The sequence below is a fragment of the Fukomys damarensis genome, unplaced genomic scaffold (assembly GCF_012274545.1).
Source record: "Fukomys damarensis isolate Sample0158 unplaced genomic scaffold, DMR_v1.0_HiC HiC_scaffold_37, whole genome shotgun sequence".
Taxonomy (NCBI): domain Eukaryota; kingdom Metazoa; phylum Chordata; class Mammalia; order Rodentia; family Bathyergidae; genus Fukomys; species Fukomys damarensis.
In genome coordinates this window covers 33,076,767-33,091,707 of record NW_022900949.1, presented here as the reverse complement: position 1 = coordinate 33,091,707, position 14,941 = coordinate 33,076,767, and the positions used below count along the sequence as shown (strand labels likewise).

The window sequence follows — 14,941 nt, the reverse complement described above, 5'->3', positions numbered from 1 at the left end:
GGCTCGCCGGGCCTGTCGGGGGGCCGGGCGCCGCGGACTCACCAGTGAGCCCACTGCTGTGCTGTCTCCAGGGTCCGGTACTGGGACCTCCTGCTGCTCATCCCCAACGTGCTGTTCTTCGTCTTCCTGCTCTGGAAGCTCCCGTTTGCCCGGGCCAAGATCCGCCTCACCTCCAGTCCCATTTTCATCACCTTCTACATCCTGGTGCGTCTGCTCCCACTCCAGTGGCCTCAGCACAAAGGGAAAGTAACGTGCAGAACCAGCCCAGGCACGGTTCTCATTCTCTGCCTCTCTGGCCTTAGCTCAGTGAGCTCCCCCGTCAGCCAGGAGCAGCTCAGAGCTCAGGTCTCCTCCAGAGCCCGTGTCCTGGAACTGACCTTGTTCACAGCCAGCCTGTGGCGGGCAGGGGAGGGGCCCTGTGGAACTCGAGGCAGGCGTCCCCAATGGATGCTGAGTGGGGGCTCTGCAGCAGCCTCACCCACCGTCCGTCTGTCCTTTCCTCTGTCTGTCCTGGGAGACCTCCTGGGCGGACTTCTCACGGCAGGCGGAGCCTGACTTCTTATTACGTGGCAGTGCTGGTGCGTGGGACAAGGTCCAGGGCTGTTATTGGGAAGGCACCTCCCACCTGGGTGGACACCAGCTGCGGGCTCCCCAGGGGTGGGCTGCCCAGCTCCGTCCTCCCACGAGCCAACTGGCTCTGGGGTCCCCTGTGTGTGGCTCAGGCAGGGGCAGGAGAGAGCTGGGAACCCTGCAGGTATTCCCGGAAGTCCAGGCCCTGGCCAACTGCTGCCCTCTTGGCTCTAAGAAGGCAGGGCTGGGGGACTCCTGCTTTCTCCTCTGCTCCTCCTGTGGCCTCTCTGGCCACCTTAATTCCTGTGTATTTATTCAGCAGATACTAAGCACCTACTAAATGCCAGGCAGAAGTCCTCTCTGCGGGGAGGGCAAATCCATGGCTGTGTACCCAGGGCGGGCAGTCTGCATTCTTGGCCTGTTTCCTCTTGGGGGCCTTTGGCTGCAGAGCCTGAGACACCGGAGAGGAGTCTGAGCCCTGGCCGTGCAGCTGTGTGACCTTGGCCAGCGGCTCTGCCCTTCTGTGTCCTCTGGGTCCCATGTGGTAGGTTGGCTCTAGCGTGTGTCGTCCTTGTGAGCACTGATCGTGACCACCCAGGGCGAGCAGGTGGCAGTGTCGCCTTTGCAGCCGGCCCCCCAAGTGGTGTCAGCCTCCGTGGTTCAGGCAGTTTCCAGAGCCCAGAGGAGAGGGACTGAGTGGGGCTCGGGTACTGGGCTTGTTTTCGCCATTCTCACCCTGCAGTGCTCCCAATAACCAAAGGCAGCGGGTCCAGTTTTTGCTTCCACTTTATAGTTGGGGAAATTGACAGAGGTGCAGCCCCCGTCTGAGGTCACAGAGCGGGGAAGCAGGCTCTCTGGCCCCACCCTTGCTAATGAACCATGCTGCCCAGGAAGTTGGGTGCAGGGCAGAGACAGCCGTGGAGTCAGCGCAGTGGGGGCCTGTTGCCACCTGGAGCCACTGCTGGCCTCCCTGCCTCCCGCCCTGACCGGTCACTTCCTTGCCATGAGGAGGGCTCCCGCAGAGATGGCTGGGCTTGCTGGTCCACCCCACGGACCTCTGTCCTTGACCCCTGCCCGTTCCCCTCGCTCTCACCTCCAGGTGTTCGTGGTGGCCCTGGTGGGCATCGCCCGGGCCGTGGTGTCCATGACAGTCAGCACCTCTAGCGCTGCAATGGTGGCCGACAAGGTGTGTCTCGGCTGGTCCGAGAGGGAAGGCAGGGAGGCCTGGCCTCGGCTGGGTGACCCCAGGCTGACCCAGCCCACTCTGTCTAGATCCTGTGGGAGATCACCCGCTTCTTCCTGCTGGCCATCGAGCTGAGCGTGGTCATCCTGGGCCTGGCCTTCGGTTCGTTGCCATGGGAGCTCCCCGTCAGGGTAGGGCCGACCGGACACCCTCACCAGGCCACCTGCCCCCGGCTGAGCCGTGTCCCTTCCAGGTCACCTGGAGAGCAAGTCAAGCATCAAGCGGGTGTTGGCCATCACCACCGTGCTGTCGCTCGCCTACTCGGTCACCCAGGTAGGAGGGTGCCAGGTTGGGAAGCTCATCAGGTGCAGCTGGCAGACCCCAGGCAGGTCCCGGGGCCCCCACTAGAGATTCTGACCCAGGGCATGTAAGTGTGGGAGGGGGAGGCACAAACCTGCCCGTTTACCTGCGGCCCAGGTAGGGAAGATGCAGGTGTACAGACCCCTGGGAAAGCTGCATAGGTACAGGTTGGGGGCTGCACCTCAGCTTTGCTGCTCTGGCTCAGGGGTGGTTCTGGGTGCTGGGGTGGGAGTGGCCAGATGGAGACCCGGAGGGGCTCTGCCTGAGGAGAGGCGGTGCTCTGCAGGGCACCCTGGAGATCCTGTACCCTGATGCCCACCTGTCTGCCGAGGACTTCAACATCTACGGGCACGGGGGGCGCCACTTCTGGCTGGTCAGCTCCTGCTTCTTCTTCCTGGTGAGGGCTAGGGCAGGGCTGGGGCACGGAAGGGCCATGCTGGGCCGATCCCGGAGCCAGCAGGGTGCCCCACGTCCCCCAGCCCTGTCCTGTCGCCGCAGGTCTACTCGCTGGTGGTGGTCCTGCCCAAGACCCCGCTGAAGGAACGCATCTCCTTGCCCTGTGAGCTGGTGCGGGGTGGGGGGACACGGGGCTTGGAGGAGCAGGAGGGAGGCGGAGCCTGGCCGGCTAGGCAGGGCCTCAGACCCCCCTACCCACAGCGCGGAGGAGCTTCTACGTGTACGCGGGCATCCTGGCGCTGCTCAACCTGGTGCAGGGGCTGGGCAGCGCGCTGCTGTGCGCCAACATCATCCAGGGGCTCTGGTAGGCACGCCGAGGGCGGGGCATGGCCCGGGTGGAGGCGCGGCCGGGAAGGGCAGTCAAAGGCCTAGCCCGCCGCTGACCATCCCTCCTGCCGCCCAGCTGCGTGGACGCCACCACCTTCCTCTACTTCAGCTTCTTCGCACCGCTCATCTACGTGGCCTTCCTGAGGAGCTTCTTCGGGTGAGTCCGCTGGAACCCGCTGCGCACCGCCTCTGGGCTCGAGCGCCGCCGCGTGCCCACCGGTGGGATTGCGCCTTGTGCTTGATGGGGATATGGGTGTGTGTGTGTGTGCGCGTGTGCGCGCGCGTCCACCCATACACGCAGTTACTCTCCCACATCCATACTGAAGAGCAGTGCACGTGCACACAGCACGTGCAGGTGCTCCAGCCGGGAGGGCCAGGCCAGGTGTTGTGAGCCCCGCTGGACAAAGGCCTTGCAGGTGGCAGTTGTGCAAGGGCTAAGCCCGGGGTGGTGGTGGCTGCAGACTCGGGATCCAATTGGCTCTGCAGCTGGTGTGGCGAGACTGGTCTCTGTGTTTCAAGGCCCTGGGGTGGAGCACGGGGAGTAGGAGAGGTGAGGATGGGCCTCAGTCTCCTGTTTGTGAGCTGGGAGCAGCCCCCACCTTGGAGACATTCTGAGCATTGAGGAACCAGGGAAGGCGGAGTGGACGACGGTCCTGGGAGCAGGGTCCGGCCCCAGCCTGGGATTCTGGAGTTTTCCTGATTCAGGGCTGCCTGCCCCGGCTCCCAGGGCCTGAGAGAGGCCCAGGCTTGTGGCTGCGCTCGCTGGACCCAGGCACCAGGTTTTGGGCAACCGTGAGCATCTTCCTAGAGACCTGCAGCCTCTGGACTGCCCCTCAGTCCCCTCTCTTCCACCGCCAGCTCGGAGCCCAAGATCCTGTTCTCCTATAAATGCCAAGTGGATGAGGCGGAGGAGCCAGACATGCACCTGCCCCAGCCCTATGCCGTGGCCCGGCGGGAAGGCGTGGAGGCCTTGGGGGCTGCTAGCACACAGTTCGACTCTGCGGGAGTGGCCTACCTGGACGACGTGGCCTCCATGCCCTGCCACACAGGCAGCATCAACAGCACGGACAGTGAGCGCTGGAAGGCCATCAATGCCTGAGGGACTGCGCTCAGCCTGGGGACCCATGGGGCAGATGTGGGGAAGCCGGGCCAGTCTCCAGGTAGGGCCAGCCCTGAGTCTGGAGGCCACTTCCTGTTGTCTCCCTGTGCTCCAGCTAAGGACCCCCCTGTGGCCACTGCCCTCACCCTGTTCAGTGCCAGGCCCAGATGCCATCCCCAGGGCACAGCCTGGCACCCAGGATGGCTCTGCTCATCCCCCAGTGCAGTGGTCTCCTCAGAGCCTGTTGAGCACAGGCTGCAGTGTGTATATTTTCTTGATCTGTTTTCTAATAAAAAGGGAAAAGCAGGAGGTGTTGCTGTGGAGGTTTCACAAGGATTCAGGGGTTGTTTCTGGGGTGTTGGCAGGAGGCTGGGAGGCTGTGGGGGCCTCGGGAGAGAGAGCACGGCTGGCCATTTGGGACGTGTGTCCCTCTCACCGTGTAGCGGGGCTTGGTGTGAGCCTGTGGGTCCTGTGCTTCCTCCCCTTCCCCTGCTCCGCCTCGGTTTTACCATCTCTAAAGTGAGGATAAGAAGGCCCATCTTGCTGCACTCGTGCTGTACCCCTGTTCTCCCAGCACTCTGGAGGCTGAGGCAGGAGAATTGCCATGGGTTGAGGCCAGCCTGGACTCTATCGTGAGACTTTGTCTCAAAAACAAAACAAATAGAACAAGAACCACAAAGAGAAATCCTGTCTCACAGGATCTTGTAAGCACTGACAATAGTGCAGATGCCTACATTATAGGAATGGCCAAAGGCTGCTAGGTAAAAGTAGTATAGGCAGCTAAGTTAGAGAAATACTTGATATACAGCCGGAAAGGGACGGGGCTCTCACCCAGACATCAGAGTGGTGCTGGGAGGTGCGTCTGGAGGGGGCAGGGCCTGGAGATTCAAATCACAAGGGTCAGATTTGCATACTTCCCTCTGGGAGGAATGGAAACTGGAGAGGATACTGTAAAAAGGCCCCGCCTTTGTGGGATTTCCCACCGGATTGGACCACTTAGCTCCCTGGGGCGGGCCATCCTCGCCCACCCACCAGACTGAGACTAAGAAGAGACTAGTAAAACCAGAGGTGGCCACCAGGGTGAGAGACGTCAGCCGCGCCTTTGCTGTTTCCCTGCTTCCGGACTGGATCAGCGTTAGCTAAGCAGCTACACTTGTCACCTTCTTGGTTGACTACTTGACCCCGTTGTGCACACGTCCTGTAAAGCGCTCTTGGAGAGACGACCTCGGTGGTGACCCACTCCTGTCACGCAGGAGCTACTCCTGTTGCCCAATACCCTTTTCCTACTCTTAACCTCCCCTGTCCTCTGCAATTCATTCTTCAGTTTTAGGGGACACGAACTCGCGCCTGTGTGACATCTAGCACGTTGAGAGTTGTATGTCTCCTCTCACGAGCGCCCTGCGCCAGGACCTTTTACCAACAAGATGGTAGTGGCTTCACATCGGCAGGCTGTCTGCACTGAGGAGGAGACCGGGCGGGAGCTCTGTTCCTGCAGTGGTAGGGAGTGGGGACGTTTTCTCCATCTCCTCCTTCTGGGATTCCTTCACCAGCAGAAAGAATGGCTCACCAGTTTTCAAGGCCAAGTGCTGAAACTTCTTTATTTGGCACTCAGAGGTTGGGAGGAGTAGTTTCTTTAGCTCCAAAGTTGGGCTCCAGGAAGACAGAGAATCGGTGTGGATGGGCAGAGGGGATCTGGCCACTTGCCGCCTGCATCTCAGGTGACTCGGGAGGTGAATAAAGTCTGGCTCAGTCCCAGGGGGATGTGCAGGGATGCCTTGCTGAGGGTGGACACAGCCAGACCACAGTGGCTTCAAAAAAGAGAAAGTCTGCCGTGGTGGCCCAGGCCTGTAATCTCAGCACTGGGGAAACTGAGGCATGAGGATCGCCATGAATTCAGGGCCAGCCTGGGCTACCTAGTGAGTGTTAGGGACCTGACACTGCTGCCATCACAGGCTGTATTCTCCTGGTTCTTCTTGGCTCCTAAAATGACCTCATGCTCTTATCTTTAGTTTCCCTCCCCCAAGGCCACAGCGATCCGGAGGGGTTAAACCTAAGTTTCTGCAGGCCTGAACCCGTAAAAGACAACCTGGCCCGTGATAGGTTAAAAGTAGACCACTCCTCATAAATAAGCAATAGCCCAGCCCAAAAATAATAAAAGGACCATTCCTTTGTTTTTTTCTCTCTTCCCTTTCTCCTCTCTCCCTGACCTGCCTTTGTGAATAAAGTCTCCTGTGGGACCTCTCGGTGTGTGGCCTAGTTGTTGAGTATCACTGTGTCTCTACAGTGAATTCAAGGCCAGCCTGGAATACATAGCAACACCCTGTCAAAAAAAAAAAAAATCCAAAAGCACAAATAATAAGGTTATGGGACAGCAGTCCAGACTGCTGTCGGGGCTGCATAACATTCCCCATTGCCCAGATTCCCTACATGTGTGCTTCATCCTCCAGGGGCCTCTTGGTCCCAGGATGGCTGCTGAAGCTCCAGCCATCCCATCCTATCTTGTGCACTGCTGTGATCAGCCTCCCATTTCTGGGGGAGGAGCTATCTTAGAGGTACACTTAATAACTCACTCCCACTTCCTTGGGCAACACTAGCTGACCTGGTCACTCTGTCTGCAGGAGAGCCTGGAAAAATGCAGGGTGTCCTTTTTGCTGTTGGAAGGGGCTGGACCTATGCTGCTCCCAATAAATTAGCAAGCAGGTGAGAAAATGGGTATCAGACACCTGACAGGGTTTGCTATGTGTCCTGCAGTAATGAACTATTGGTTAAGGAGCTGGTGGTGGCACACAGCTCGGCTGGCCATAGTTCTGTTTTCTTCTGGTCACTCAGGTTTTATTTACTTATGAATCTATTTATAGACAGGGTCTCGCTTTGTAGCCCAGGCTGACCTTGAACTTGCGATCCTCCTGCCTCAGCCTCCCAAGTGTGGGGATTACAGGTGTGTGTCACCACACCAGGTTTAGGTAGGTATGGAAATGATTAGTTTATGAACAAAAAATCACAGATGCAGATAGCAGCTCCCTGTGACCCTTCCTTCCTGACTCCCTCCCTGACCCAGCGATAGGCAACTGGAAGTCTATGTGTGGATTTTGTGCTGACCCACGCAGCAGCCTGTGTGTGTGTGTGTGTATACACGCATGCGCCCACAGTCAGTGTCTTGTGTACTTTGGAATTAACCAGATGAGCTCGCAGCCTCCCCTTCCGGCCTCATCTGTGTTGACACCAGCTATGGTGCAGTGCTCTGCTATGTAAATAGAGATTCATTTCTGTGTCAGTTCTCTCACTTCAAGTTGTTTGCAAACTAGGGCAGCAAACGAGGTTCCCCTGTGCCTGGTTTTCTCAAGTGCTCTCCAGGGAGCTGGGCGTGGTGGTGCACACCTGTAATCCCAAGGCTCCGGGAGGCTGAGGCAGCAGGATCCTGAGTGCAAGCTCAGCTTGGGGACCATAGTGACTTAGCCAGACCCTGTCTCAAAATTTAAAAAAAAAAAAAAAACAACAACAAAAAAGAAAAACAGTAAAAAACGAGCTGGGGATGTAGCTCAGGGCCAAGGCCCTGGGTTCAGTCTGTCCTACTGCAAAATGGAAGGAACCTGTCCCTCCTGGACCATCTGAGAGAGAGTGATGGCGACATTGCCTCAATCCCCTGGAAGACCTGAGTGCAGCCTCACTCTGCGAGACCACAGGGCCACACCCACACCAGGAAAGCCACAGCCCGGCCCCCGCTCCTGACTCTCAGCCCCGGTTTGGGCTTTGCCAGCGGCCCCAGAGGACCTGGCTCAGGACCACACATTGCCTGCCCAAGCTGCCCCCAAGTCTCTCTCGGTCTGGCTTCTTCCCCGGGCTTTCATGACTTAGATTCCTGCATTTTTTCCCAGAGAGATGGAACCCAGGGCCCTTCCACTGAGCTACATGCCTGATCCTTCTAAACATTTTTAAAAGCTTTGAATTTGGATCCTCCTTCCTCAGCCTCCTGTGAGCCTAAACGCTCCATTCCCAACCTGCCAGCCATGGAAGGCTGAAGATCGTTTGTCATCGGACTTTTAAATGATTACAGAGTCACTTTTCTCACAACCATTAAAAATGCACAGCCGTGGGAACTACTCCTTTGTGAGCTGGGATTCTCACCCTGCCACCTTGTGCTGTAGATCCCCCATCTGTCACTAGAGGGCGCGCTGGAACTGGCTTCCTCGTCTCTATGGAGACCATCAGGAACCCGCAGAACTAAACCCGAAAAAGTCCTTGGTCTGAGGCTGCCTGAAGAGCTCTAGCAAGAGGCCGGACGTGCTGATATAAAAAAGGGATGTCGGCTGGGCAGGGTGGTGCACATCTGTGATCCAGCACTCGGGAGGCCGAGACAGGAGGATCGCTGCGAATTCGAGACCAAACTGCCCTGAGATCCCATGTCAAACCGCGATAAAGAAACAAACTAAAGAAAAATAATAAGGGAGTCTCCTGAGAAGTCCTGTGAAGGCTCCCTTCCGTCACTGAATCTGCTTCATTTGGAAAGCAGGGACTATGCAGCGAGGATGCTTTTTACAAGCTGGTGATAGCGGAGGGTTCTTCTGGTGGGGGCTTCGTGGTCCCACATCGCCACGCTGTCCTTGCCCCACCTCACGCCTGCTACTCCTCTCCTTCCCTGTTGTGCATGAGGCTGAGATGTGTGGCAGGGGGGCCGGTTGTCTTTATACAGGTGTCTTCCTGGCCTCGAAGGCCCCGCTGTCTCTCTGGGGCTAATTGCTGATCGGCTTTTTTTTGGCGGGTGGGGTGGGGTGGGGGTGAGACAGGATCTCATTATACAGCCCAGGCTGGCCTCAAACTCGCCTCCATCCTCCTGCCTCAGCCTCCCCCGAGCTGACATTACAGATGTGCACCAGCCCTCCCGGCTTCCCGACCCTCTGCCGCCCAGGGCCGAGGGGGAGCCAGCGCAGCGGGGGAGCCCAGCGAGATGCGCAGCCCCTCTCACAGCCGTGACCGGCAGAAGAAAGCCCTTCTGGGCCGGGGAGAGGCAGCCGTCTGCTCCCAGCTACGGGGCAGAGGTGGGCATCCCCGGGTCGAGCTGGACACAGACGGGAAGAGAAAGCGCACGCAGCCCTTCACGCACGAGTACGGGACAGAGTTGCACAAGCGTCTGCGGGAACCTACAGGCGCACACGCTCGCGCACACCAAACTGCTTAGAAATCCGCTGCCCAAAAGGACAGAGCCTTGCTCTAGAAGTTCCACCTGGGGGCGGCGGCCCTCAGGAGTGAAGCCGGATCTGCCTCGACCTCGGCGCGGTGGGTAACAGTCGGCGGGGACGCAAAATCGTCGCAGGGAAACCAAACGTAGCCTTGGCTACGGGAACTTAGCGACCTCTGCTGCCGAGTGAAAAAACCAAAGAGCAGCTTGCGAAGCAGTTGGCGTGGGATGAACCCACTCGGAAAGACCGAAGTCCGGACAGGCTGGGAAGTGGGGACGTTTTACCCAGGGGGGGCATCACGATGCTCCGGATTCAGCCGGATTGCCGGGATCTTTATATGCTTGTTAGGGAGTCAAGCACTACTTCTTGGGTAGGAAACATTAAAATATTCTGACGAGTTTCAAAACTTGATATTTTTGTGGGGTACCAGGAATCAAACTCGGGGTCTCACGCTGCACCGCTGAGCTACATTCCTGACCCTTGTTAGATTTTTTGAGACAAGGTCTCGCTTTGTAATCCAGGCTGGCCTCGAACTGACCATGTAGCCCAGGGCTTGGCCTTGAACTTGTGGCAGTCCTCCTGCCTCAGCCTCCCAAGTGCTGGGATCATAGGCGTGCACCACCACACCTGGCTCAAAACTTGATTTTGAAAAGGACCACGGATGCTATACATGTAACTCTCAGGCGTGGGAGGAAGAGGTCTGTATAAGGCTGAAATTGCAAGGCTGGAAAAGCACAAGGGTGGAAACAACCTTAGTATTCAGAAATCCAGGTATACATATCATGTACAGGTACAGAATGATGAAAGTGATCACTATGTATATTTAAAGTGTACCAATAAACTTAATTAAAGAACAGCAGAAAAAAAATCCAGGTATAGAGTTTGAGTGGAGTACCATGAATAATTACAAAGGGTCAAAGGGTGGGAAGTTGTTTTTGTTTTTTTTTCATACCAGGGATCGAACTCAGGACCTCATGCTTGCCAGGCAGGTGCAGTGCCACTGAGCTACATCCCTGACCCCTTGGCAGCTCTTAACACAGAAAAGGAAACCACCAAAAGAGTGAAGACACAGCCTACAGAATGGGAAAAAAGTTTGCCAGCTGCTCCTCAGACAGAGGACTACTATCTAGAATATATAAAGAACTCCAGCAAAATCAGAGCCCCCAAATTTAAAGACCCAATCCAAGAATAGGGTCTGAAATGAACAGACACTTCTCAGATGAAGAAATACAAACAGCTAATAAATAAATGAAACAACGTTGCTGGCCATTCTAGAGATGCAAATTAAAACTGCACTGAGATTCCACCTCACTCCAGAAAGAATGGCTGCTATCGAGAAATCAACCTGGGGCCAGAGATTTAGCTCAGTGGTGCTGCCGCCTGCCTTGCCGGTGCAAGGTCCTGAGTTCAATTCCTAGTACCAAACAAACAAATAAAAAACAAAAAAAATCCACCAATAACAAATGCTGGTGGGGCTGTGGGGGAAAAAGGAGCCCTTCTCTATTGTTGGTGAGCATTTAAACTGTTACAACCACTATGGAAATCAGTATGGAGAGTCCTCAAGAAACTAAAACTAGAAATTCTATTTGACTCCAAGATTCCCCTTCTAGGTATTTTTCCCAAAAGGCTTTTTCTGGTGTGTGTGTGTGTGTGTGTGTGTGTGTGTGTGTGTGTGTGTGAGTGTGTGTGCTGGGGATCGAACTCCAGTCTCTGCACTTGTGAGGCAGGCAGTGGCACCACTGAGCTAAATCCCCAGCTCCCAAGTGTTAAGGATATTTTACAGTAATCCATGCACACTCGTGTTTATGACAGAACAACTCATAATAGCTAAATCTTGGAAACGGCTTATATGCCCATCAACAGACCAATGGATAAAGAAAATGTGGTATTTACACACCTCAGAGTACCACTCTGCCACAAGGAAGGAGACGCTTCAGTTACTTTTAGGAAAATGGATGCACCTCAAGACCATACTATTAAGTGAAATAATTCAGATACACAAGCTTCAATATCGCATGGTTTCTCTTCTATGACAAACTTAATATATATAAAGTACAAAATATAAGACAGATAATAGGAAAAAAAGAGAAAGAAATAAAAAAGGTAATATAAACCAGGCATGGTGGTGCATGCCTGTAATCCCAGTACTCGGGAGGCTGAGGCAGGAGGATCGCTGTGAATTCAAGAACAGCCTGTGCTACATAGTGAGTTCCAGGGCAGTCTGAACTACATAGTGAGACCCTGTCTCAAAAAACCAAAAAAAAAAAAAAAAAAAAAAGGTATTATAATCCAACACACACAATGTATCTAAAAGCATACCTTGACTTGGGCCAAGGATTTAGCTCAGTGGTTCCACTGCCTGCCTCGCAAGCACAAGGTCCTGATGTTTGATCCCTGGCACAAAAAAAAAAAAAAAATGTGTACCTTGACTTAGTACAATTGTCTCACATGTTTTATATGTTCTTTGGCCTATAGTCTGGTTTTCAATATGTATACCTGATAATTAACTTTATAAGGTTTTGTAAGATACAGGAATCTGATGCTGGAAAAATAAAAGGGTGGGAGAGAGGGGAAGTATGGGGCTGAAATGTGCTGTGTACCTGTCCTGACCCCTGACAGCGAGTGTGGCCATCAGATAGGTACTGTCCGTATGTTCTAATCAAAGTCTAAACAAAACAAAGCAGAGGCTGGGCAGCTCCGGAGGAACCCTGGTCATCAGGGGCCTCCGAGACAGCTGAGGAGGAAAAACAAAGGCAGCGCTGCTCCGTGACAAAGTGTGAATAGGGGTGCAGTCATCAGTATAAAGGTGGGGGTGAACACAGAAAATCTCTGGGGGACCCCGGAGGAGGGAGCAGGGGCAAAGGCCGGGGGTGTGCTCAAGGTTGGCAATTTGGGGAAGACCAAAGGTTAAAATGGCCAAACCAAGAGCTGTGTTTGTCCTTGGGGAAAGGAACTGGTGGTCTGGGATCAGGGTTGAGGAAAAGAGGGGCTCATTTAGCTGCAGACCTGCTTATATCTTGCATTAAAATTTTTTTTTCTTTAGCCAGATGTGGTGGCACACGCCTGTAATCCCAGCACTCAGGAGGCTGAGGCAGGAGGATTGCCATGGGCTACAAAGTGAGTTCAAGGCCATCCTGGACTACATAGCAAGACACTGTCTCAAACTGCCCCCTCAATTTTTTTTTTTTTTGCATTGTGTGTGTTCCCCACACAAAAGCCCAAATTAAAATAAGGAATAAGAAAGCACAGACCCGCTGAGATGAGCATGCAGCAGAGATGTCCCAGGAAGCTGGCAGGCCCTGGGGTGCCCTGTGTGCCTGGGCTTGACTTGGGCCTGTCAGGCCAGGGTGGTGTTGGGGAGTGCACGTGGTCCTACACCCTGCCTCTCGATTTCCCTGTGGCTGAAATGCCGATTTTCTGCTAGGCTGGCTGGCCGCTGCGGAATTGCTTCTGCTTACAAACTGCCCCGAAAACTGTGCAATTAGGCGATTAAACGGTTTGAAATTGAATGTAAAGCCAGATATTTGGCTTCGAGGATGGCTCCTGGCCTCACCTCTGCCCTTTGTGTGGGGTGGCAGAGGGGAGGGACTAAAGGCCGGGGGTGTCAGGTGTGGCGGCGCACACCAAAATTAAAATTAAGCCTGGATTGTGGTCTGTGCTTTCTTATTTTTAATTTAGGCCTGTCATCCCAGCACTCGGGAGGCGGAGGCAGGAGGATCGCCGTGAGTTTGAGCCCAGCCCAGGCAACATAGTGAGTTCAAGGCCCGCCGGAAATACATAGAGAGACCCTGTCTCAAAAAAAGAAAAACGCACAGACAAAGGGCAGGGGGCTGTTGAGGGTCAACTCCAGGGACGGGGATGTGGCGCTCTGGCCCAGCTAGCGTGGCTCTCCTGGCTTGCTTCCAAACTCTCCATTCCTCCACTCTGTGCCAGGCACTGTTCTAGGCACAGGAACCCACTCGATGAAATAGGCCAGGCCCCCTTTTCTGGGATTTATATTTTACTGGAGGAAATAGAACAAGGAAAGCACCAGAGGGCTCCAGAACGAAGTGGGGTGGTGAAGGGGACGGCCGGAGGCGAGAGGTGTTAGTGAGAGGGGCAAGCGAGGCCTCTGCCAGCAGGAGCTTTTCTGCTAAGAGACCAAAGAGAAGAAGATGCAGGCGGAGAGCCTCCCAGCTGGAGCAGCAAGTGCAAAGGCCCCAGGGTTGGTGACTCTGGGGGACATGACAGGTTAAAATGGCCAAACCAAGGGGTTGGAGCAGAGTCAGGAGGGACAGCAAGGCCCTTGGTGTGCAGAGTAGAGACGGCACTAGTGATTCTCACAGCTTGGAGGGAACAGGAGACTCACTGGGCCACTCAGGGGGCCACAGAAGCCTGAAGAGCAGCCCTGATGCCCCTGTCATGTGACCAAGTGCCTGTCCCCAGGGAGGAAGCGGGAGCACTGGGGATCCCAGGAGGGAGGACTGTGCTCTGGAGGGAAACTTCCGGTGTGGAGCTGGCCAGCTGCTGGCCAGAGGGCCCACTCTGGACCTGAGGTTTGGGTGATGCCGGGCAGGCCATTTTGCGGCTCTGTGCCTCAGTTTCCTCAGTCAAAGAGTGGAGATAACAAAGACAGGCATAGTGCCGTGCACCTGTCATCCCTGAACTCAGGAGGCTGAGGCAGGAGGATCACCATGAGTTTGAGGCCAGCCTGGACTAGGAAGTGAGACCCTGTCTCAAAGAAAAACAATGGAGACCGTAGGAGCCCTTAGTAAGCATGCTAAGTGACTCAGTGCACATGCAGCCCTCAGAGGGGAACAGGATGGGGAGCTGCTGTGTCCTACGACCAGTCATAGGCACCCACCATATCTTTTTCTTCTGATTTGAAAACCTCAAAATATGCATGGTAAAAAATTAAAAATACTGAAATCAATCAAGCTGGCCAGGGTGGCGCACACCTGTAATCCCAGCAAGTGGGAGGCTGAGGCAGGAGGTTCACTGTGAGTTCAAGGCATATAGTGAGACCCTGTCTCAAAAGACCAAAAAGAAAAGAAAAGGAAAGGAAAGGAAAAGAAAAGAAAAGAAATCAAGCAGCCAGAAAGATCAAGAGTACACGGCTGTCTCCTTCCACCCCAGCCATGTTCCTCCTGAGGCAACTTTGCCTGCACTTTTTTTGTGGGTGGGGGAGCGGTACACCTTCCAGAGATTTTCCAGACGTGAGGAAATGTGCCTCTTCCCACCCAAATTGTAGCATCCTATACATACTCTTCTGTACGTGGCTTCTTTCCTCCTTGCTCAGCAGAGTCAAATACTTTATCTCCAGATTTTAAATTTCTGAATAGAAGATATATTCTCAGAGGGCTTAAAAACTAGGGCTAGAGACTAAGAATGCTCTGTCCTCTCTGCTCTGCCCATGCCATGCCCCAGATGGGTGATCCTGGAACTGGTCAGGGTCCCAGAGGGTCCCCCAAAGAGGAGATGGAGCCCTTAACTCACGCTGAGGAGTAGATTGTTTTGTTTTGTTTTGAGACAGGGTCTCACTACGCAGCTCACGCTGGGCTTGAACTCACTATGTAGCCCAGGCTGCCCTCGAACTCACAGCTGTGTGGGAGAGGTCAGACCAGCTGTTCACAGAAGGATGGGGCTGGATTGTGTGGCCTTGCCTGGCCAGGCGGAGCCGGGCTGTCGTCAGTCACCTCAGTTCTGGTTTTGCAAGATGGCTCCAGAGGTGTCCTGAGTCCTCAGGTGATGACAGGATTCTGCTGGGGGCAGGGCAGCCTTGGAAAGCTC

The 14,941-nt window shown here is 54.8% G+C and overlaps 1 protein-coding gene across 1 annotated transcript in view; it reads left to right on the top strand.

The window, feature by feature from the left end:
• Tpra1 (transmembrane protein adipocyte associated 1) overlaps positions 1 to 4,297 on the top strand; it is a 9,742-nt gene extending 5,445 nt beyond the window's left edge. Inside the window, exons 3-11 of the mRNA XM_010617867.2 lie at positions 50 to 204; positions 1,670 to 1,756; positions 1,843 to 1,915; positions 2,007 to 2,086; positions 2,400 to 2,510; positions 2,612 to 2,672; positions 2,771 to 2,873; positions 2,973 to 3,053; positions 3,755 to 4,297. Coding sequence (XP_010616169.1) covers positions 50 to 204; positions 1,670 to 1,756; positions 1,843 to 1,915; positions 2,007 to 2,086; positions 2,400 to 2,510; positions 2,612 to 2,672; positions 2,771 to 2,873; positions 2,973 to 3,053; positions 3,755 to 3,995 — 992 coding nt within the window. The 3' untranslated portion in view covers positions 3,996 to 4,297. The remainder of the gene's footprint in view (positions 1 to 49; positions 205 to 1,669; positions 1,757 to 1,842; positions 1,916 to 2,006; positions 2,087 to 2,399; positions 2,511 to 2,611; positions 2,673 to 2,770; positions 2,874 to 2,972; positions 3,054 to 3,754) is intronic.
• The last annotated feature ends 10,644 nt before the right edge of the window (positions 4,298 to 14,941 follow it).